Raw genomic sequence first — 23,389 nt, 5'->3', positions numbered from 1 at the left:
CAAAATTCATTTATTCAGATTTTCAATTACTGACTCCAACTCACAAAATTTCATGGAAAACTTAAAATTCAAAGCCGCCTATCAAACTAAAAAACACATGCAAAGGCAATAAAATAGTTTTTCCTAGAGAAATGCTACTTATGTTTTCAATTTTCAGTGTACTTTTAGTTATTAGTTAAAAAGAGGACTTAATGTTCAGCTAATAAGATAAAAATACAATAGTCTTTAAAAACAAATGTATCATGAAATCAGATTTCAAATGATTACCTTTAAAATACACGTTCAGCCAGGCTCGGTGGCTCAGCCTGTAATCCCGCGCTTTGGGAGGCCGAGATGAGTGAATTGCCAGAGCCCGCGGTTTCGAGACCCGCCTGGGCAACTTGGCGAGACCTCAACTCTACAATAAATCAAAAAAATTAGCTGGGCGTGGTATCACGTGCCTGTAGTTCCAGCTATTCGGAAGGCTGAGGCAGAAGGATCGCCGGAGCCCAGCAGGTCGAGGCTGCGGTGGCCGGGAGCGGCCACTGCACTCGTCTGGGCGACAGAGTGAGACTTCAACTCAAAAAAAATAAATAAATAAAATACAGGCTCATCCCATTTATTACTTTTTTTTTTATGTAGGGGGTAAGGTTTGGAGAAAGGAATACATTAGGTGATTAATTCCTAAAAAATGGGATGCCAATTAAATCAGTAACTACTACACTAGAGCTTCTATAGAAATGTATACCAGCATCTACACTAATCTGTTTGACTTTTCTGAAGACACGATGAGTCTCTGATCATATCCCTTAATCCAAGAACTTCCAACAATCCATAATTGCAGTAGATCTTTACCCAGTTTTTTAATGGTGTTTCAAAGGGAAATAAAATCTACATTTTAAATTTACCTTTACTCAAGTTAGATTTTTTAAAAATATGCATTAAAAACCATGCAAATAACACTTAAAGCATTGGTAAAATCTATAGTCAACATCTATTCCTTTTTACTTGGAAGTTGGGTAAGAATTCAATATAACATTTTGACAATTTGCACTTGATTCATTTGTTATATAAAACTATAATGCTTTCAAAGGATGCACATTATAAAAGGCATACCATAAGTACAGAGCAACCTCCTTGTCCTTTATTATAACCTTATAACTTAGGCAAAAGAGAAAATGTACTCCCCATTTTTTAGATCTGAGACAGATAGGAAAAATAGGTTTTGGAAGCCACATACTTAGTAAAGAACCAGAACTGAAAAAGTAGATCATCTTCAAGTTTTTCACTATCATCTGCTGAAAGGCCTTGTGCACCAATAAATATTTTAAAGTAGATTTAAACAGAATATAAAAATGTAATAAAAAGCCTAGTAGCAAAGAATAGAGATGGAGAGAGGATCAGTAGAGAACTAAGATAACTTTTATAAATATAAAATCTGAATGGTAAAAACTGACCATTTTTAAACAATTTACCCCCTACAATATTTACATTTTTTAAAAAAGTAAATACCTTGGAACAGGGTTAGCAGTTGCATACATTCCTGAAATGTTGCTATTCTCAGGAGGGCTTGAATTTGCAGCAGCATGTTTGCACCGGTTGTATATTGTCTAAAGCAATGAATGTATGCATGGTTTAAAAATAAGAAACAAAAGGTTATCAAGTACAAGGGATATTGAAATTTCTAAACCTATCCACCCAAACTGACCTTTCTGGCTATGCTTTTTAATGATCAAATACCTAAAATAACATTCAAATTCAAAATACAAATATAATCTTATATAAGTTACTGTCTTAAGAAATGGCATTGTCAGGTAACCCTCTCGGGTCCCCTCCCACTATGGGAGCTTTTCTGTCCTCAATAAATTCTGCTTTTTCAAAAAAAAAAAAAAAAAAAGTGACATTGTCTCAAACATGCTATATGATTACAACTATCATTTAAACTGTGAAAATCGGTTTTGTCTGCTTACCGTACTAACATCCAGAGGCAGTATGAAGACAATAAGAAAGCAGAGATACCAAGCAAGCAGTGTTCCAACAATTACAAGTCTATGCTGTTTCTTAAAGTCTCCATATCGATGAAGTAGAAATAACGCCAGAAAAAAGACAAAAACAATCTCGAGTCCCAAAGCTGCACCACTCATTATTGAATGTCCACTCTTACTAACAAAAGTTATTCACGTATAGGACTGGACCATATCTGTAAACTGAAAAATAAAAATGCAGCATTAATACAGGAAATGACTATTTGGAAATTTCCTAAATATTTATAAACGTGTTAATAAAGTCTTTGGGAAAATGTCATGCTTCATACTGGACTATAAAAAAGATAAAAAGCATATTTCTTATCCTTAGGTACTTATATTTTATTTTTAAAGCACATTTTAAAAATTTCACATACATTGTATTTTCAAAAATGTAATTTCATAAAAATTATACTAGTTCTTAAAATATCACACATTCTCGGTAGCTCAGCCTGTAATCCCAGCGCTTTGGGAGGCCGAGGTGAGTGGTTTGCCTGAGCCCGTGGGTTCAAGACCCGCCTGGGCAACTTGGCAAGAACTCATCTCTGCAATAAATCAAAAAAAAATTAACTGGGCATGTCAGAGCGTGCCTGTAATTCCGGCTACTTGGAAGGCTGAGGTGGAAGGATCACCGGAGCCCAGTGTGCCAAGGCCATGGTGGCCGGGAGTGTGCCCCTGTACTCCAGTCTGGGTGACAGAGTGAGACTTCAACTCAAAAAAAAAAAAAAATCACACATTAAGAAATTCATAATACTAGATGTGAACTGTTTCAATACAGTGTCATTTGGAGTTTGTTTCTTAATATTATAAGCCCTAATAGAATATTTTATACAAATAAGCTATTGACTATATCCCAGGAAATTAGAAACTTGGTAAAATAAATTTTCCTAATATCAACCAAACCCCATAAATTAATATTCTAAAACAGAGGTAAGAGAGACAGGCAGAGACTATAGAAAGTAACTTTTCCGGCCAGGTGTGGTGACTCAAGCCTGTAATCCCAGTACTTTGGGAGGCCGAGGCGAGAGGAATGCCTGAGCTCAGGGGTTGGAGACCAGCCTGGGCAACTTGGCGAGACCTTGTCTCTACAATAAATAAAAAAATTAGCCAGTAGTGGTAGCGTGCACCTGTAGTTCCGGCTACTTGGAAGTCTGAGGTGGAAGGATCACCTGAGCCCAGCAGGTCCAGGTCAGGGCTGCGGTGGTCATAAGCATGCCACTGCACTCAATCCTGGGTGACAAAGTGAGACACCAACACACACACACACACACACACACACACACACACACACACACACACGAAAGTAACTTTTCCTTTGTCTGAAATAGTATTTTCTCTCATACCAATTTTGCCTAACAACTCAACTTTCCTACTTAAAATGTTTATTCATTTACACCTTCACAAAATATACTTATCACTTCCCATTTACCTACATAAGTCTTATATTGTTTAAAGTTACTTTACCTATTTTATATGTGGAAATTTTATCAATAATTATTAAACAAAGTCATATGTTTGAAAATATTCTTAATTATAAATGCTAATAGAGATATCACCAAATGGTTTATCTGATACCTCTCTACTCTTTAATTAAAAAACTTAGAGTACAGAGATTTAAAATCTCTAAATTCTTATTTAAAAACTTAATTTGATATTTCAGCTCTTAAATAAAATAATTTATCTTTACTAATTGAAGGCAATATTTACTTTTTGCCTTTGTAAAATCAATATTAGGCATTTTTATCTATAAACTACAATATTTGAAAGAAGTGATATCTTTCTTTAAATATAGGGTATCGCTATGTTGTTCATGCTGGTTTCAAACTTCTGGCCTTAAGTGATCCTCTCTCAAAGTGCTGAGATTATAGGGGTGAACCAAACCACTGAGCCCAGCTGGAAAGATATCTTAACATAACGAATCAAGATTGTGATGAAACCCAACAAAATAAAATAAGGGAAAATTAATAAAATACTTCAACAACCATCTCTAACCAAAACTAACTATAAAAAAAAAGAAAGTCTGAGTACTTTAACAGGGCAAATTTAAATTTATATAGAAAATACACCTATATGAAATATCACAAACAAAAATCACATTTAATAGACTATTTTCTTCACTATTTCTTTATATTGTTGAAGTATTTTATTTCCATTCCTCTGTACATTTCAACCATCAATATTTCATTTTTCTTAAATATCTAAAATTGAACCTCTTTATCACTCTCTATCCTCTTATCCTGCTATATTTTTTGTTTTTTAAAAAATTTTTATTATAAAGATGTGGGGTACATTTCAGGGTTAGGTATATAAACATTGATCATGCAGGTTCCCTTGTTGATGAGGTATGCCCCTCCATCCCCTAGCAGTTTCCCTTAACTGCCAATCCCCCCCTACACACAGTTTCCCACTACTGCCAATCACTTTCTTATAGCATTGTAATTGTTCAAGGTCAGTTTATGAGTGAGATCATATGGAACTCAGTTCTATGTTTCTGTGATAAATCACTGAGTATGATTGACTCCAAATCCATCCAAGTTGCTTCAAAATCCATATATTTGTCCTTCTTTATGGCTGTCCTGCTATATTTTTGACACACTTATCCATCTGATATAATGCACATACTTTATATTTATTAATTGTCTCCCTGCACCTCCCGTCTTTCCACATAGACTCCAGAAAAGCAGAGACTTGACTATATTATTCAGTACTATATCCCAAGGCTCTAATGTAGTGCCTGGCATACAGTAATATCAAAAAATATTTGCTGAATGAATAAAAACATTACTGTAGTATATACATCATTTTTCTATTACTGCTGACTTCAAAAGCAATGCAAAACATTGTTATGGTAAATTGACTTCACAAGTACTTATTACAACTCAAAGGTTTAAAACTCTGCACATTACCAAATACTACTCAGAATTTCAAATTTCATATTCTATAAAAAAATTTATACCACAACAGTAAGTAAATCAAATCTTATTTTTAAGTCGAGTATAGATTAGGTATTAGCTGAAAGCTCAATATAGAATGTGTTGATGATAACTGTTATCAAGTTCAAGATCCAGCTTCAAAAAAAAAAAAACTATTCAATGTGAGTTAAAATATAAAAATTATTACCTGAAAAATCCCTTTATAATTTGATTTAAATATTTATTCACCTGAAATTGTCCAGTACAAGGAATATGATAATCAGGAAAAAACAACTAGATATTAGAGATTACCAACGAAATGCTAATATGGCAGAGGCAAATGATAGAATATTACTATAGTACAAGAAATGTTTGTTAAGATTATTTAATAAGACTAGAAAATTATTCTAACACTAACTGAAAAACTAGACACACATTTTTACCTAATATGCATAAAAAATAAGATAACAATGAAATATATTAAAACATCAATCACAGGTGGTAATGTTATGGGCATAAGCAAATAATAAAATCATTTATAAACTTATCACTATTAATATTTTTGACTATGGCTGTCCATTTTTTAGTCTGATTCATACTCAATACTTTAAAGAGCCATAGATTAATAAACAGAATTATGGATTCTTTATTCTAATAATAAATGATTTGGATACATATCTTCTCATACGCAGTGTCTTAGTCTCCTATCATTACCACAATAAATTACAGCAAACTTTATTATCTTAAACAACACCCATTTATTGTCTTATAGTTTCTGTGGGTCAGAAGTTCCAACACAGCAAGACTCAACTGAATTCTCTGTTTAGGGTTTCACAAGATTAACATAAAGGTGTCAGTAGGTTTGCATTCCCCCCGGGAAAGAATCTATTTCTAAGCTTATTCAGGCTGTTGCCAAAACTCAGTTCTTTATGGTTATAAGGACTGACATCCCTGTTTCCTAGCAAGCTGCCAGCTGGCATTAAACCTTAGCTATAGAGGCTTCTCTCTAGTCTTTGCATGTGGCCTTATATGTCTTTTTTTTAAGTATATACACTTAAGGTGCAGAACAGTGATATTTGATATACTGTACATATACAGTGAAATAATTACTATAGTCAAGTAAATAACATATCCATCTCCTCACATAGTTATTTTTCTTTTGGGGGCGGTGGTGAGTCCTGTAGATCTTAGAGGCAGCAATGGCTTGTCAAATCCTTCTTGTGCTTGAAATCTCTCTCTGTTTTTCAGGGCTGATCTGACTATATTGGGCCTACCTGGATAATCTAATTATTTCACTGTTTCCAGAGACATTCTTAGCGGTCTATTATTCTGTTTACCACACCATCTACTTCTGTTCAAGCTGAACCTGCTATGAAACAGGTTAGGACTAGTGATCCCATGAAACTGGAGATAAAAATTGGCGTTTTCCTAACCTGCGATGAGAAAATAATAGTTTTAAAGTCCATATCTTTAAACTTGTACCAAAATTCAAGTGAGGAGTTGCAAGGTTTAGGGGAAAAGGAGAAGAAGAAAGAGAAGATGATGATGACAAGGAAAGAGAAAGAGAAGATGATACTAAAATTTGGAAGCAAACCAAAATTTAGTTCCACGTGACCAGAAATGAAAAGGGAACTTTAAGCTATCATAGGTTGACATTAGCACCACAGCAGCAAAATTGATTTTGCTCAAAATCAAAATGCCAATTCATTCTGTCAAATTTTAGTGCCCAATATGTGGGCATATTGTACCCTTCAAAATACTGGTTCTGAAAGTTTTAAACATTTAAAATTCAATTTTTTTCCCAACCATCAAAATAATTATTCAATATTAGGTTTAAATTCCTTTATAATGGTTTCATAATAAGATGTTAATGTTACTAACTTGGAGTACTATATCCTGAGTTCTTTATAGCCGATAATAGTTCTTCAAGCTAAACACCCTTTGATTGGAGACTTCAGAAGTTAGAATAATTATGCAATTTGAAAAATCCCTAATTTTGAGAGAGAGAGAGCAAGATAATTGAAATTTTAATGAATTCTTAAAGACTTCAGGTATAGAAACTGCAAGGCTTTTCTTGATAAAGAATAATTCTTATCTTCCTAAGAACAAAATAATCTTTAAAAAAGAATATCCAACATCTAGTGTACATTTACTAAATTCCAAGTATTGTGCTAGTATCCTCCATGATTTATCAAATTAGACCTCACAACCCAGTAAGAAAGGACAGCTAGTTTCCTTGCTTACCAGGAAAAAATAGCACAGAGAGGATATGTAATTTGCCAAAGTTGACAGAGCTCATGAGTGGAAAAGCTGGGATTCCAAGAGAAGCATCCTGACAATAGAGCTTGGATCATAACAACATGACTTCTCCAATCCAGATATGCTTTCTTTTTTTTTTTTTTTTTTTTTTTGAGTTGGAGTCTCGCTCTGTCGCCCAGACTGGAGTGCAGTGGCCGCTCCCGGCCACCGCAGCCTCGACCTGCTGGGCTCCGGCGATCCTCCCGCCTCCACCTTCCGAGTAGCCGGAATGACAGGCGCGCGCTACCACGCCCAGCTGATTTTTTGATTTATTGTAGAGATGAGGTCTTGCTGCCCAGGCGGGTCTCGAACCCGCGGGCTCAGGCAATCCGTTCACCTCAGCCTCCCAAAGGCGCCGGATTACAGGCTGAGCCACCGAGCCCGGCTCAGATATGCTTTCTTAATGCAATTTAACTTGTTTAAATTATTTATTTTGTTCAGCCATCACAGGGAACAAATTAGAAACAGTCTCCTATTATTCTTTTAGCTATATCTACATAGAGTGCTAAGAAAGTCGTGTGTAAAACAGAACTCAATTCACAGATAATACTGCAATTACTTTATTTAATTACTTTATGCCTCTAGTCAACAATGTAGAAAACAGAGCAATTAGAACCCTTCTGTTCTGGCCCCAATCTATTACAGTTCATTAAACTGCAAAGAATTAAAGATCTACTTTAAAATTAATCCAATGAAAAGGATCCTCTTGAAATCTGATATGCAGATAGAAACTTCTTGCTATGTAATTGCTCTCAGCTTTTTGTTCTCCTAAACTAACATAAGACAAAAACTAAAGGAATTTTAGGATTTATTTCATGTTTTGATGGAACTAAGAAAAAAGCGTATCACTCTTCTATTTAAATAGAATCTGTCACATTTGATTTCCAAAAATGGCATACTACTGACTATACATACAGCATGCAAGTAGTGCATAATGTAGTCAATAAAGATTGCCAGTCCTTCTTGGCTCTTCCTGTGCCCTGATAATATTGATTATTTGTGGTTTTGACTCTGCATAAATGACATTACTCTTGCCTCTCCCAAGTATCTCATGTTGTATAATAAACTTTCCCAGTTTACAAAGTTACTTCGTATTCTATCTGAAGCTTCCAAAGAGTACTAGAAATGACTTGCCCTAATGTCATTATCAGTTTTTTTAAAAATGCAATTATTGTCCTGGATACTGATCTAGTAATTCTAGTTCTGGAAATATGGAATATCTCTCTAATTAAAATAAAACGTGGAATGTGTTGAGTACAATTAAGCTATTAAGATTAATCAGAAAAATAAAATCCATCAGTAGCAATCATAGTGCAGTTCTTTAAGAGACAACAACCTCTATGCAGCCAGCAATCTCAAGTTTCTAATGGGAAAAATTCTTTATATCAAAAAGAATCAAATGCACTAATTCACACTTTTATTTTTATTATATTATGCCAATAACCATGATTACAAGGGATGCAAAAAAATTTTCCCATGAGGAAGCTGAAGTATTTCTGTTACCTGGGCAAACAGACTCATTTTCAAAGTTGACAAGTTCTCCCTGAAGTCCTAGAGAGGATCTCATGTCCACTAATTCAGATATTGCAAGTATTCTACATCTGAAGGAACTCCTAGCTAAACCCAAGACTGAACAAGGATATTTATCATCTTTAAATTTAGAATCATCCCATCTATCAGACCTTCCTGTCTATGTGATCTATATCTGAAGTGGACTCTCCCAGTTATTTTATATCTTAAAACTGCTTATTCTCATCATGGTATCTTAAATATTTTTTGTTTATTCTTTCTCCTCCATGAGCTTACAAGCTCTCTCTGTCTTGTTCATTTACCTAAAGGAAAGTATGTTATTATGTGTTAATATTTTTCCTAACAAGCTGCAAAATCTTCAGGGAAGGGATGCAGATTCAAATGAAGGCAAAGTAACATACAGAAAACATTTGTTGAGAAAAAAATCCGGATATTGCTTTTTAAAATATTTTCCATATAACATTTGTTTAATGAACTGTTGACACTCAGGCTAGTATTCTTCACCACAGATCCTTTATACCAATCTCACCTCCTTTCAGAAACAAACTAAAGGTTCATGAACGCCTTCCTCTGTCAACACTCAGGTACTTCTCCAGCTAAGAACAAAGCTTGAGGCAAGCGCCCACCTGAGCAAGGGAGGATTAATTTCACTAGAGAGCGAATCGTATTTTCAAAGAAATACGAGGATATGCTATAGAACATCACGGAATATCCACGGAATATCCTCGCATGTGATGAAGCTGGCCTGCTTCTTTCTGAACTTTTCACATCCTCTTCACTTTTATTAGGGTTGGAATCCGTCCCCTTCCCTCCTCCTTCCCGGGTCGCAGTTGTAGAATCGCTTGCACAATGAATTTCGCACGGTCATCCTACCTGGACGAGGTCACGCTCGCTACTCCAAAAGCCCCCACACTCTTTTCAGCACAGAGAGGCAGACAGCAGCTCGCTTTTAGGCGGCAACGCAAACGGACGTAGCCAACTGAGCGACAGCAAGCAACCAAAGGGCTTTGCTGGTGGCCCGCGGCGTCGCACGGGTAAAGAAAGCCCTTTGCCAGATACAGTCCCCTTAGCTATTCCCATGCTAGCTATTAGGAATAACACGCTCTTTTCTCATGCGTTCTCCTCTACCTATTCGCATGCTGGCTACTGCCCCTTCTTTTCTACTCCCATTCTCATTCATGGACTTATCAAGGCTGCGAGGGGATGCGCAGGCTTCCCGGCGCTCACGGGGACCGCCCGGGTCTCCGGCTACCCCCAAATCAAGCCACCTTCTCTCTTTCGAACTGCGCTCCAGTTTACAAACCGTTTTCGATTTGGTTTGACCCTCCCTCCAACCCTGAGAGATGTACGTCGTTGTCGTCGTGCCTATTTTACAGATGAGGAAAGGATCCGGTCCAAGATCCAACCCTAAGGGCCGCCCTCTCCCCAGTGGTGGAGGAGGCTTCCAGGCAAAGGGACGAGCAGGTGTGACGCCCGCGGCTCGCAGCCTCTCACCTGGCCGGCAGACTCGGCTACTGCCTCCACTCAGCGGCCAAGGATGTGGGCCCCGCGGCGGCGGCCGCCGCTCGGGGTCTCCCGGGGCCCCTCTCCTCCGCCAGAGCTCGGCCCCGGACCCCAGACTCCAAAGCGCCTCACGCGCTCCCCTCTCGGTCTCGCCGTCCGATCTCGCCAGACAGCGTCTGAAAGGACCCGGGAAAACGCGGCGTCCGCCACAGCCGCCCAGCGCCCGGGACCCACGCTCCGAGGCGACGGCGGTGGCGGTCACCAGAAGGCCTGCGGGCTCTGGGGAAAGAAACAGCCGTCCACAGTCAAGCGGCTGACATTTCCCAGTCAGCGAGAGCCCCGCCCGCTTCCGGCTCCCCGCCTACCCCGTGGGCCTGCCCGCCCCGCGCCCGCAGGGGGTTGTGGGTGCCTCGGAGGCGGGCAATGCTGCAAAGGAAGGAAGTCGTGGCGAGCCGGTGCGACCACGAGACAGGGCGCAAACTACAATTCCCAGCAGGCTGTGGGGGCCGCAGACGGCGGCCGCGAAGGAAAGCGAGCAGAAGAGCCCTGCGCGCGCGGCGGGGATGGAACGTTGCTAGAGTGCGCGGGTATTGCTGATAGAGGATCGAGTGCTCCCCCGGAGCCGCCGCGCGCCAAAGCGGGAATCCGGGAGGCGGGCAGCTCTGCAATTAATGCACGCATTTAAAACCTCCGAACTTGCGGACGCCATGCACAGGTAAACCGATTGCAAAAAGGGGCAGAGATGAATGGACCCTCTTCATTCTTTTAGGCCGTGAATATTAAAATACTTGCTAATATTGTTCTAATGTTGTTCTGCGAATGGTTGCTTAGCCACTTCTTGGGGAGAGTGTGGATGGATGGATGGATGGATGGATGGATGGGTTAGTGCGGGGATCAGCATGCGGTTTTACTTGGCTTCCCTAATTAGGCTTTCCTGCTACCGTTTTAAATCACTGTATGGTTGCCCTCCCTCTTTCCTTGTCTGTTCCCTCCACTGGAAGAAATTCTTGAAGCCTCCTTCGTGATCGTAAATCAAAAAGCCTTTTCGATTTGTTCTGTCATTTCCTCTTTCATTCTTGGTAACTCGCCGCGGGCACGTAAAAATGCAATTCTTTTAGCTGCTGTGAAGGTTTCCTACGTGCATAAATTGCAGTTTCTTTTATGCCTACCTTGGACTTATTTAGGGATGTGCTTTCGAAAGGAATGGGGGTATTGTGCAATTCTGCAGGAAGCACCTCCAGGAGATTCCAGACCAGAGTAGCAACGTTACCACCAGCTTCACGTGGGGATGGGATTCCAGCAAGACTTCTGAACTACTGTCAGGCATGGGGGTCTCTGCCTTGGAGAAAGAGGAAGTGGACAGTGAGAACATCCCCCAGGAACTGCTCTCAAACCTGGGCCACCCGCAGAGCCCTCCAAGGAAACGGCTGAAGAGCAAAGGGAATGACAAAGACTTTGTGATCATCCGCAGGCCTAAGCTAAATCGAGAGAACTTTCCAGGTAAGGTATGAGGGTAAAACTATAAGTTATGTCAAGATTGTACTGTTTTCGTTGGTAAACCGTTTTTCAGGGATCTTTACTGTGGCTACCTTTTAAAATTGCCTAATTCTTAAGTTATTTTTCACTTAAAATGAAAATAAAATGGGACAAGTCATTGAAGTATACAAGAGTCTTGGTAGGTATATATCTTCTGGTACACAATCAACTTGAAAATTTTAACCCAGGAGACATTCCCGCCTTTTTCCTTGAAAGGGAATCTGCCCTGCTCTAAGGCCAACTCAATGCCACTGATAAATGGAAACACAAACAGTGATCTTGTCGTATTCTTTCTGTGTATAACCTGCCACTTTGTACCCCTGAGTGAGCTTTTTGCCTTAATTACTTTAGTTATTTATCAATGGACTGCTAAAGTGAATGTTCAACTAAGTGAAGGAAATCTATCTCCCCAGGTCCTCTTTCAAATGAACTTCTCCTGGTATGTTCTGTCTCCATTACTTCTGGCACTGTTCAGTTACCCAACCCCAAAAACCTGAGAGTCAGTCAGATTCCTACCATTTCCCAACATCCAATCAGTCATCCCATCTTTCCCTCTTGTCTAGCAACTATTTCTCAAGCTCTTATCTTCTCTTGCCTGAACTCTTGGAATGCACTCCTAATGCCAGACTTCTCCCCAGATCATCCCCCAGAACTAGAGTGAATTAACTGAAATGTAGAACATTCCCTCTTAATAGCACCCCATGCCTTGTTTTTTCAAGCAGGTGAATGAGTGCCTACCAGAGCAGATGAGAACCCTGGAGCTCCCAAAATCATAGGGTTATGACAAGGGGTTATCAGTTTTTACCAATAAGTCATAACAGTAATACAGCAAATGTTTGCTGAACATTGTGTGCTGAACAATGTTAGGCATTGTTCTAGGTGCTAGGGATATAGCAATGAGCAAAACATAAACATTCTTACCCTCGTGAAGCATCCATTCTATATTTTAGAAGGTAATAACTACTATGGCTAAGAACAAAAATAGAGTAAGCCAAGTGTAAAACTTGGAGTAGAAAGATAGATTGTACTTTTAAACCAGGTATTGAAGGAAAACCTCAACTGAACAGTGACCTTTAAGCAAAAACATAAAAGAATCAACTGTAAATTGGAGAAAAGGTCCCCAAGCAGAAGGAACAGCCAGTTCAGAGACCCTGGTGCAGAAGTATGACGTTTGTTCAAGGAACAAGGAAGTCATATTCCAAGAGTGGAATGAGCAAAGGGGAGAGTTGGGGGAGATCAGGCTGGAGATAGTGTCAAGCAGAGTTGTGATGTGACCTGATTTAACTTTTAAAAGGACACACTGATGTGTTGAAACTATACTTCAGGGAATCAAAAGTAGAAGTCTGGAGACCTGTTAAAAGGTGTAGGAGGAGTGATAAATAGTGATTAGATTCTAAATATATTCTGACATTAAAGTCAACAGAATTTAGACAGTTGTTGAAGTGATCATCTAAACTGAAATTGGGTATGGTGATGATGGAGAAGAGATGGATTAAAGAAATAAAGATGAAATCTTGCAGAGCCAAGATAAATAAGTGTACTCCTACATTCTCCCATCTGACTTCCTATGCAGGAGAGTTGATAGGTTGGCTAGTTGTTACTTTGTTTTTGGCCCTTGCTTGAGGAAAGAACCTTATCCAAGTTATGGTCTGGATATCCACATCAGGACTTGGATTAATTAGAGAGGCAGGAGAGGATTGTACTGAAGTCAGATCTGGATTTGAATCCTTATTCTGCTGCTTACCAACCTTGTGAAATTATATGAGCCTTCTGTGACTTTCTGTATCTGTGAAATGGAGTTCTGTAATAATACTCATATCATAGGTTGTTGTGAAGATTAAAGGAGAGTGCCATAAAGCTCTTAGCATGCCACAGGCACATAACACTCAATAAATAAACCTAATCGATGGTTGATAAAATTTATGATGCCCATTTGAGAGGCTAGTTGACTTTGTTTTTTTCCTTAATAGTGTTGATAAAATTTCTGATACCCATTTGAGAGGTTAGTTGACTTTGATTTTTTTCCTTAATATTGTTAGTCTGACCCTGTTGGTATAGTTTTTTTTCTTCAAAATGTAATGCTCACTGGTATTTTGGTGTCTGAAATGTAACCCTACCAATTTGGTGCTTGACTAACCAGATGTAGTGAGAGATACTTCCTGCTAAAATGAACAGATTTTGACTAACTTGCCCAGCACCAATAGCTTTTGACATGAAATATGATTGCTGTCTGCCCGTCCACAGTCACTTATACAGGTATAAATTACAAAGACTTTTTTTTTTTTTAATTTGGGTTCTCACTCTGTCCACCAGGCTGGAGAATAGTGGCACAATCACAGCTTACTGCGGCTTTCTGGGCTCAGGTGATACCTTCCCAGTAACTGAGGCTATAGGCACGCACCACCGTACCCGGCTAATTTTTTTTTATTATTTATTTTTTTGGAGAAGAGGTCTCACTGTGTTGCCCAGGCTGGTCTCAAACTTCTAGGCTCAAGGGATCCTCCTGGCTCAGCTTCCCTAAGTGCTGGGATTACAGGCATGAGCCACTGCACCTGACCAAAAAATACATTTTTTTGAAGCAAGGCATTGTGGGGACAAGACAAGTTTAAGGGGTGGTTGCTGTCTCCTAGGAATTTGAAAGTTGAGTAGAAAAGACAATATAAAATAAAAAACAGCTCACACAAAGCAAATACATGGAGACTAACAGACTAGCAGCAAATGGCTGTCTCAGGCAGTCAGTACTGTAGAAGACCAGAGGAAGGGAGCCCCTTATGCAAAAGTGATGACTCAGAGCTTTCCAGAGGCGGAATGGCTCCCATAGTGATTCCCCCTCAGGTGGATATGGAAGATAGTACTCCTTCCACTTAGCAGAAATGAGAAAGATCCGAAAACGGTCTAATCAATGTGTAGATTGTTAACACTGACTTCAAAAATATATATCTGAAGTGAGAGAGAAAAAACTGGTTTTGTGTTTGTTATTACTCGAGAGGGGTACAGAGGGAAAGCAATGTGCATGGGCTTACACACAATATAGATTAGTGTGGAGGGAGAAGAGAAAACTCAGTGATGCAGGATGAGGGACAGCAGGTGTGCACAAGTCCCAGTGTGCCTTCGGGAGCCTGGGCCTCCAATGGAGCTAGATCATCATTCCAGGGAGTTTTGTCTGCAGTTGTCAGGACAGGTGGCTAATAGCTATGCCAGGATTCGGGTAGAACAGGCCACACCTGCTGTACATAGATATCTGATGACTGGCTCTGGGCTGTAAGTTTTTGTTGGTTCTTTGCTAAGCCATCTTCTCTGCAGGCCCCAGTGCAGCCTCACATCTGGCAGCTAAATCCTTGTCAACTGTTTGTTTCGGAAGATAAAGCTATGTGGCCAGCCTGTACCAAAACAAGTCTGATTGGCCCTTGGGGTGAGTGTATGGAAGGAGTTGGGAGGAAACTAGCCAGCAGTGAGGTTAGTAATAGGTAAAAGAGAATAATCGCCTTTTATTTATGATCATGAAATGCTTGCCCCCTTTAAACAGGTGATGGCCATGAAACGGAGTTGAACTAATTGGTTGACCAGCTCTTCCATGGTTGTCAAATGCTTGAAATTCCAAACCCCTCAATGATTCTCAGACTGGAGAGACTCAAGTTTAGAGCATATCAGAATCCCCAAGGGAGCTTTTTTGAAGTGCAAAATTCCTGAGATTCTGATCCAAGAAGTCCTGGCTTGAAAAACTGTGTTTTAGCACTCACAGACAAACATTTTTCTCCCAAAACTTTGTTTCATTTTGAGTTGGTATCTCACTCTATTGCCTAGGCTAGAGTGCAGTGGCACGTTGACAGCCACTGCAGCCTCAACCTGCTGGGCCCAGGTGATCCTTCTGCCTCAGCCTTCCAAGTAGTTGAAACTACAGTCACACACCACCACACCCAGCTAATTTTTTGATTTATTGTAGAGATGAGGTCTCACCAAATTGCCCAGGCTGGTCTCATACCTGTAGGTTCAGGCAGTCCTCTCACCTCGGCCTCCCAAAGTGCTGGGATTATAGGCATGAGCCACCCCAATTTTTTCTTTAATATATATTTTATTTGAAAGATGTGGCATACACAAACTTTTTTTTTTTTTTTTTACAAGTAGGAAATACATTTTACATTGCAGTCCTGGGTGTGTATCTGAAACAAACATTTTACAGAACTATATTTCCCCTTACTAAGATATTTTCCGTTCTGTTCTAAACCATTCTTAGAAAAGAAAAAAAAAAATACTAGCCAAACTCATTAAGTTGACTTCATAACTCATTAATGAGTCTCAGCCTATAGTTCTCAAATCTCAACTCTCGAAGAGCCTTTATGCGATCTTTCCCAGTCATCTTTCTTGTTCTATAGCTTCCTTTCATTCATTCATTTTTTTAAACAAATATTTCTTGAGCATCATTCTAGAGATTGGGATTACAGCACTGAACCTTAACAAACAAAAGACTCTGCCCTCATAGAGTTTATACACTGTGCTTTATTTCCCAAATCCCAATTGCCATTGTTCATTTGTTACTCTTCCCACACCCCAGGGTTGAGCAAGTCTTTTCATAGAAATTAAGGGTTTACCAGGCTCGGTGACTCAGCCTGTAATCCCAGTACTTTAGGAGGCTGAGGCTAATGGATTGCCTGAGCACACAGGTTCGAGATTAGGCTGGGCAACTTGGTGAGAGTGCGTATCTACAATAAATTAAAAATTAGCCGGGCATGGTAGCACATGCCTGTAGTTCCAGCTACTCGGAAGGCCGAGACAGAAGGATGACCTGAGCCCAATAGGTTGACACTGGGGTGGTGAGATGAGTGTGCCACTGCACTCCAGCCTGGATGACAGAGTGAGCCTCCAACTCAAAAAAAAAAAAAGAAAGAAAGAAAGGGTTGTGGGCTGAGGGGTACATTGGGAACCCATGTTTAGTTTTGCTGTGTTTTGCTTTTTTCAGTTTTGTCCACCTACCCAAAACAAAAATACCCAAAGCTAGCATGGTCTCATATTTTCTCTTTGTAGTTTGTGGGAAGAGGAAGGAGAACACATCTGGGATGGAAAAGTCTGTGTGCAGTTCCCTAAAAAGGAAGCATGGGGTATTGTTACTTAAAATAAGCTAGCAAAAGCAACTGTGAGGTGATCAACACCCTTAAAAACAAAAAACAGTAGGTGTAAGTACCAGGGCCTATGTGCTTGCTTCTGTCGCAGAATAATTTGATGATCTGTTCTTAAAGAGAGGAGCCATTTTAAAAATCAAACTTTTGGTTATGAGTAGAATTACTTTGAATTTTTCAACATGAATCTAGTGAGTGTAGAGAGAAATAAATATGTCAAATAAGATGAGTTACCTACACTGCAAAGATCTAATGCATAGAAAATTCTCCAGGAGTTTGGGAAGCATGGGAGGTGATGAGGTTACAAAAGTGGGAAGCTGGGTTTGCACTTGGGGAATAATTGGAAATGGTGGTGGGTGAGGATGATTCTAGCAGGTTTGCTCATCATGCCAACTTTCGCCTGTTCCTGCCCCTGTTTAACTGCTACCCATGCCATTGGAGGCTGGAGGCCTTGGGCTGATAATTATTTCCCTTAGTGTGGGGCTGGTGTGCAGCCCTGGTGGCTTTAGCAGAGGCAAGTGGAGAAAAAGACCTCTGGGTTTTCCCTTCTACTTTTGGCAAACAGACCAGGCAGTAGTGTAGTCAGGAATCCAGGAAACAGATGGCTGATGTTTTGAGAATTAAATATGGTAAGGAAAATTAGATTAAGCATATCACAGTCTGCATGCCTGTTACTAAGCAGCTACTGGAGACAAACTTCTGCCCCATCTGCTGGGACAGCAGCCCATTTCAGGCTGTGGCACCCCCACCTAGGTACTCAAGAAGCAGTGTCATCCTGTGGTCAACTGAATGAAGCCCTGGGTACATGGCTGCTAGCAGAGGCTGTGCATTTTCTTGGCCATTGCTCCTTCCACTTGGTAGTGAATCCACTGATACCTTTCAGTGTCTTTATTTTGTCATCTCCTCTCCACTTCTTACTCCCTAACCCTGATTAATCCACAGCATGTCAGGTTTAATTCTCACATTTTTTAAACTTGCAGAATAATCAATCAAGTACTTAAAACAGAGGAGGACTTAGAATCTTAGAGCATGCTAAGACTGAAAGAGACCTGGGTTTGAATTCCCTTCTGCCACTTACTGGTTGTATGACCTTGTCCCTTTTGTCATAGTTGCATCTTCTCCCAAAGCCCCAGCCCCGTTATCCCAAAGACTCCTGGTATATTGATAGAAAATATTACTGGGGTGCTCTGGGCATGTGTCTTCAGCTTCAACCCCTCCATTTGCTGACAGTGCTATGCTATTTCTTTGCATTCCTTTGTAGCCACCACCTGCAGTGCCTCTGTCACCTGGTAGGCTATTACTTGTGACTCTGCACCTTTACTTTGGGGCAAGGGAGTTTGGAAGCAGACAGAACAGGCCCATGTTTTGCCTCTTGGTTCTGCCATTTAATAGTTGATATTGGCCATTGCTTTATTAGACTCTGGTGAAGCCATGTGCTCCTTGAGCTATGACTGCCACCATGTTTCCTAAGCTTTGGCCCCCTCCCCTGCCTTGGGGAGGTGAATCTCCTTCTCTCTTCTCTCTCTCTAGTTTACTTTCTAAATAAGCTATATTTTCCAATCTAACTTCTATGCAATTCTTTGCACCTTTCATGTGGCACCAGATTGGACCCTACCTGGGTGGGTCTAACCTAACATTTTAGAGGCCCTACTGGGAGATATATTTTAACCTAACATTTTTGGAGGTTCCACCAAGATCTTTAACCTAACAATTACTAACTCAGGTGATTTTTCTTGAAAAAAATCTAAAAAAGAAAAAAAAATTAATTATTGCCTTGGTGGAATTATTTAACTCCACTAAGGCAAATTTTCCCATCAATAAAATGGGAATAATAATACTTAGTATGAAGGTGTTGCTGAAAAGATTAGAGTTGGTGTGCTTTGATGAATTTCTGAGACGTTTTAGGGCTTCCAGTAAATGACAGTTTTAATTGTTAGGTTACATATTTGTTTATTAGTTTGTCTCCCAGTGAGGTCATCAGGAAGGTCTGTGGCTTACACCCAGCTCCCAGCACTAGTGCATTCGTTAGGTACTCACAAGAGATTTGCTGAAAGTGGAGTTATAAGCCATCCATGTCATTTTAAAAATGAGGAAACTGGTCCTCAGACCAACTGTATTGCCTGTGTATAAAATAAAGCTTTCATTCTTCTCTGGGGGTGGGGAGAGAGGGGTCAGTCATTCCTTTGTGAAATATCAGTTGATTATTTTCTAATATTCAGTGCACACTCTCCTAGGCACTGGGTCTGTAGCAGTTAATTGGTTAATAAGAGTTAGCCAGTCACACTAATTAGAGAAGTAGCAGACTCACCGTTTGCCTGAAGGGGAGTAAAAGGTAGTATAATACATTTAGCAAATATTCATTGAGTTCTATGATATGCCAGGCATTGATTTAGGTACTGGATGTACAAATCCAGGCATGGGGGTTGTGTAGTATCTTGGGTGAGAATGCTGCTCTGAGCAAGTGCCATTGAAGCGGAAATCTGAAGGATGTGTAGGAGAGGGGCAGGTGAAGATAGCAGTTGCAGCATGAAGCCTTCCTAACTCTGGGCTTGTCGTGCAGTTCCTTGTTGCCGAGGTCCGCTGGCTTCTGCATTCATCAGTGTGCCACATTTTCCTCCTAGCACTTTGTCTATCTCCTATTGTTCTTCTAATTGTTCCTGATTTTTTTTTTTTTTTTTTGAGTTGGAGTCTCATTCTGTCACCCAGGCTCACAGGCACCACAGCCTCAACCAGCTCAGGTGATCCTTCCATCTCAGCCTTCCAAGTAGCTGGAAGTATAGGCATGCACCACCACACCCAGCTAAATATTTGATTTATTGTAGAGATGAGGTCTTGCCAAGTTGCCCAGGCTGGTCTCGAACCCATGGACTCAGGCAATCCTCTCACCTCAGCCTCCCAAAGTGCTGGGATTATAGGTATGAGCCACTGCACCTGATCTGTTCCTGATTTCTTACGTCTTCCCGATAAAGTAGGAAGCACCAAGTTTGTTGATTTATTTCTTCTGCTTTGTACTTCATAACAAGCTTTTCTAATTTCCTTTCTTCAACCAGTTTTTGTGGACACTGTCAGTGCCCCATAGATAACCCCTTGAAGCTCACCATTCCCTTACATGCCAAAGCTTTTGCCTGCATGTAGATGTAACTCTAGGCTTGAGTGCTTTCTCTGAGCAGGAATGCTAGGAAGTTAATGTTGAGGCTGACAGCAATTGGTAGATTAATACCCCAGCACCCATGCTCTTGGATGGGACAGGTCTGGGACAGGTCTAGATGGTCTTGCTGGAGTTCCCAGAAGAGTTGAGCTCTAGTTGCTCATAGCACTAATCTGCTTATTAGCATACCTTTCCTTTCACGCCTCTCTTCACTCTTCTCAGTGCTTTCTGGCATCACTTTCCAAATAAACTACTTAAAGTCAGATCCTTAGGATCTGCTTCTGGGGAACCCAAGCTTAAACAGAGGACAGATATAGGATTTTGTTAAATCTTACCATGTGTACCTTGGCATAGGTGAAAATTCAGAGTAGAATTGAAAAGAAAAGATTGTTACAAAAAGAAAATGTGCACACTAAATCGGGAAAGGAGAGGAATAGAAGTGAGAAAGAGAGAGTTTGACTCTGCTGTGTTATTTAATCATATGCATCATTTATTATTCCCTGAACAACTTTACAAGATGAATCTTTTTATTCCCATTCCTGCCTAAACAGGGCCTGGTACAGTGTACTTGCTCAGGAAATACTGATACCGGTGCCTTTTAAGTGGGAGTGAGGGGAGAGGATATCACTGGAATTGGTGTACATCAGTCAGAGGTCAAGAGATTAGGAAGACAGTTATTGAACTCATCAAGAAACTGAGACCCAGAGGAATTAAGTAAACTTGCCCAAGTTCACAGACTTGGGGCAACACAGCCAAGATTCCATCAAAGCCATGCTTCTTTCTCAGTCCAATATTTCTCAAACTTGTTGGGAGGCTAAGCACCTGGTGTCAGGATGGTTTTTAATGGATCAAAGTAAAAATCTCAATATTTTAGATTCAAATTAGCTAAGTATGTAATTTTTTTTGCCAAATCAAATACTAGAATCTGATCTAGATATGTAAGGTCTACAAGAGTTGGATTAATGGGGGAAAAAACTAGAATCTCATCTAGATACGTAAGGTCTAAATTAATAGGAGAAAAAAACTTGAGAAAGCCTGTCTTTTAGCATTTCTTCCAAATCAGAGAGCAGGGCAGGAGCCTGGTTTGAGAACCTCTATCCTCACCCCCCACCCCGTTGACTTTGGAGGAACTTTGTGTCAATGACAAAATGGTTGCTACACATTATAAACTCCAACTGCCTCCCAGGTTGCTGTCCACAGCCAGCACTGAGGATCTGCCTTTATCTCTCTACCCTTAAGTTTCAAGGTCTCAGTCAATCCTTTAATATTGTCCCCTATACAGAGGGAGACAAACATTAATTGAGCAGCTGTGTATCTCCTACTTATTCTTCATTAGAGACCACTTTCTCCAGGAAGGCTTCCCTGACCTCTGCCCCATTCCCATGTGCTATACAGTACCCTGAATCCTGTTGTAGCCCATCATGATAGTTATTGGAATTTCTTGTTTATTTGCATCTCTCAAACTCTGAGCAGAATAAGGGTCAGGCCCAAGACTTGTTTAGCTGTCTATCCTTAGCAAGGTGCTAGAACAGACTTCAGTGTTTAGTACATATTTAATGAATATATGAATGAATTAGACTTTGTGCTAGTTCCTGGAAATAAAAAGATTGTTAAAAAAAAATAGTATTCCTGTTTTTAAGAGCTTATAGTCTAGTGGGGATTTAGACAGATGAGTAAGTCATTGATGAAAGTGGCCTGTTCCTGGTGATGTCGTGGGAGACCTTCCATAGGAATTGGGGCTTTAATAGCCATTTGTTTTTAAGTGAATAGCAGTCAGGGGAGGGCACAGTATGTGCTGAGGCATGGAGATCTAACACGGAATGGCTCGTTCTAAGAATTGCAAGCAGATCCAAATGACTAGAGCACATTTTTAGATAACTAACCTGGAAAAACGAGTTTGGCCCTGACATGAACTCTTTGAACTATGTGCTAAGCAATGTGATCTTTAGGCTAAATATTTAGGGGCACTATTGCAGGGTTCTGATTGAGGGAAAGCATGATTGTTTAGAAAGACTGCCCAGGGCAGCAGCTGTGACTGTTTGTCACCCTCCTCAGTAGTCTTTATTGTGTCCTCAAACCTGCCTAAACAGGGCCTGGTACAGTGTACGTGGTCAGGAAATACAGGTGCCTTTTAAGTGAGAGAGAGGGAAGAGACAACACTAGAATTGGCATAGAAGATCAGTCAGAGGTCAAGAAATTAGGAAGGCAAAGTTATTGAACTCATCTAACCATCTTTCATTCCTATGCTCAGGACCCTCTGCTGATTCCTCACCAAATTCAGAGTCAAAACCAAAGGCTATGTCATGACACAGTAAGCCTGCATGACCTAGCCGCTCTCACCTCTCTGATTTCATCTTACCAGCAACACCCCCTTGCTTACTCTGCTCCTCTACACTGGCCTTCTTGCTGTGCCTCAAAACAGACATGCTGTTCCTTGCACCCAGAACACACCCAGATATTCACAGGGCTCACTCCCTCACTTTGTTCAAACCTTTGCTCAATGATAGCTGTCTGAGTAAGGCCTTCCCTGTGACCACTGTGTTCAAACTTATGACACCTATTTCTGACTCTCCATTCTCTTCTTACCCTGCCTAATTTTTCTGCATAGCACTAATCGTATAATTTACTTTTTTTTTTTGAGTTGGAGTCTCACTCTGTCGCCCAGACTGCAGTGCAGTGGCCGCTCCCAGCCACCGCAACCTCGACCTACTGGGCTCCGGCGATCCTTCCGCCTCAGCTTTCCAAGTAGCCGAAATTACAGGCATGTGCTACCACGCCCGGCTGATTTTTTGATTTATTGTAGAGATGAGGTCTTGCTGCCCAGGCGGGTCTCGAACCCGCGGGCTCAGGCAATCCACTCACTTCAGCCTCCCAAAGGCGTGGGATTACAGGCTGAGCCACCGAGCCTGGCAATTTACTTTTTTTTTTTTAACATATGTGATTGTCTGTTCCCCCTCACTAGAATGTAGGCTCTACGAAGGTAAAGTGTTTTGTTTGTCTAGTTTACTGCTGTTTCCCCAACATCTAAAATTATACCTGGCACTGTATTGGAAGCTCAATAAATATTTGTTAAATTAAGAAATGAGGCCAGGCACCATGGCTCACACCTATAAACCTAGTACTTTGAGAGGCCGAGGTGGGAGAATAGCTTAAGGCCAAGAATTTGAGACCAGCCTGGGTAACATAGCCAGACTCTGTGTCTACAAAAAATATATATATTTTTTTGAGTTGGAGTCTCACTCCATCGCCCAGGCTGGAGTGCAGTGGCATGCTCATGGCCAACCCAGCATCGACCTCCTGGGCTTAGGCGATCCTTCCAACTCAGCCTTCCAATTAGCCGGAACC

The 23,389-nt window shown here is 40.5% G+C and overlaps 2 protein-coding genes across 2 annotated transcripts in view; one reads left to right on the top strand and one right to left on the bottom strand.

The window, feature by feature from the left end:
- The window catches only part of LMBRD2 (LMBR1 domain containing 2), a 48,998-nt gene extending 38,339 nt beyond the window's left edge, over nucleotides 1–10,659 (bottom strand). The window contains exons 1-3 of the mRNA XM_021708852.1: nucleotides 10,238–10,659; nucleotides 1,950–2,179; nucleotides 1,492–1,589 (exon numbers count right to left, since the gene is read on the bottom strand). Of these exons, the coding sequence (XP_021564527.1) occupies nucleotides 1,492–1,589; nucleotides 1,950–2,123 (272 nt within the window). The 5' untranslated portion in view covers nucleotides 2,124–2,179; nucleotides 10,238–10,659. The remainder of the gene's footprint in view (nucleotides 1–1,491; nucleotides 1,590–1,949; nucleotides 2,180–10,237) is intronic.
- Nucleotides 10,660–10,676: 17 nt separating this feature from the next.
- Nucleotides 10,677–23,389, top strand: part of SKP2 (S-phase kinase associated protein 2) — a 33,383-nt gene continuing 20,670 nt past the window's right edge. The window contains exons 1-2 of the mRNA XM_008050582.2: nucleotides 10,677–10,961; nucleotides 11,475–11,746. Of these exons, the coding sequence (XP_008048773.1) occupies nucleotides 10,918–10,961; nucleotides 11,475–11,746 (316 nt within the window). The 5' untranslated portion in view covers nucleotides 10,677–10,917. The remainder of the gene's footprint in view (nucleotides 10,962–11,474; nucleotides 11,747–23,389) is intronic.

The sequence above is a fragment of the Carlito syrichta genome, unplaced genomic scaffold (genome assembly GCF_000164805.1).
Source record: "Carlito syrichta isolate Samal-C Ts95f unplaced genomic scaffold, Tarsius_syrichta-2.0.1 Scaffold152793, whole genome shotgun sequence".
NCBI classification, from domain to species: domain Eukaryota; kingdom Metazoa; phylum Chordata; class Mammalia; order Primates; family Tarsiidae; genus Carlito; species Carlito syrichta.
The sequence above is the reverse complement of the archived record's forward strand: the minus strand, read 5'-3'. Positions and strand labels throughout refer to the sequence as shown.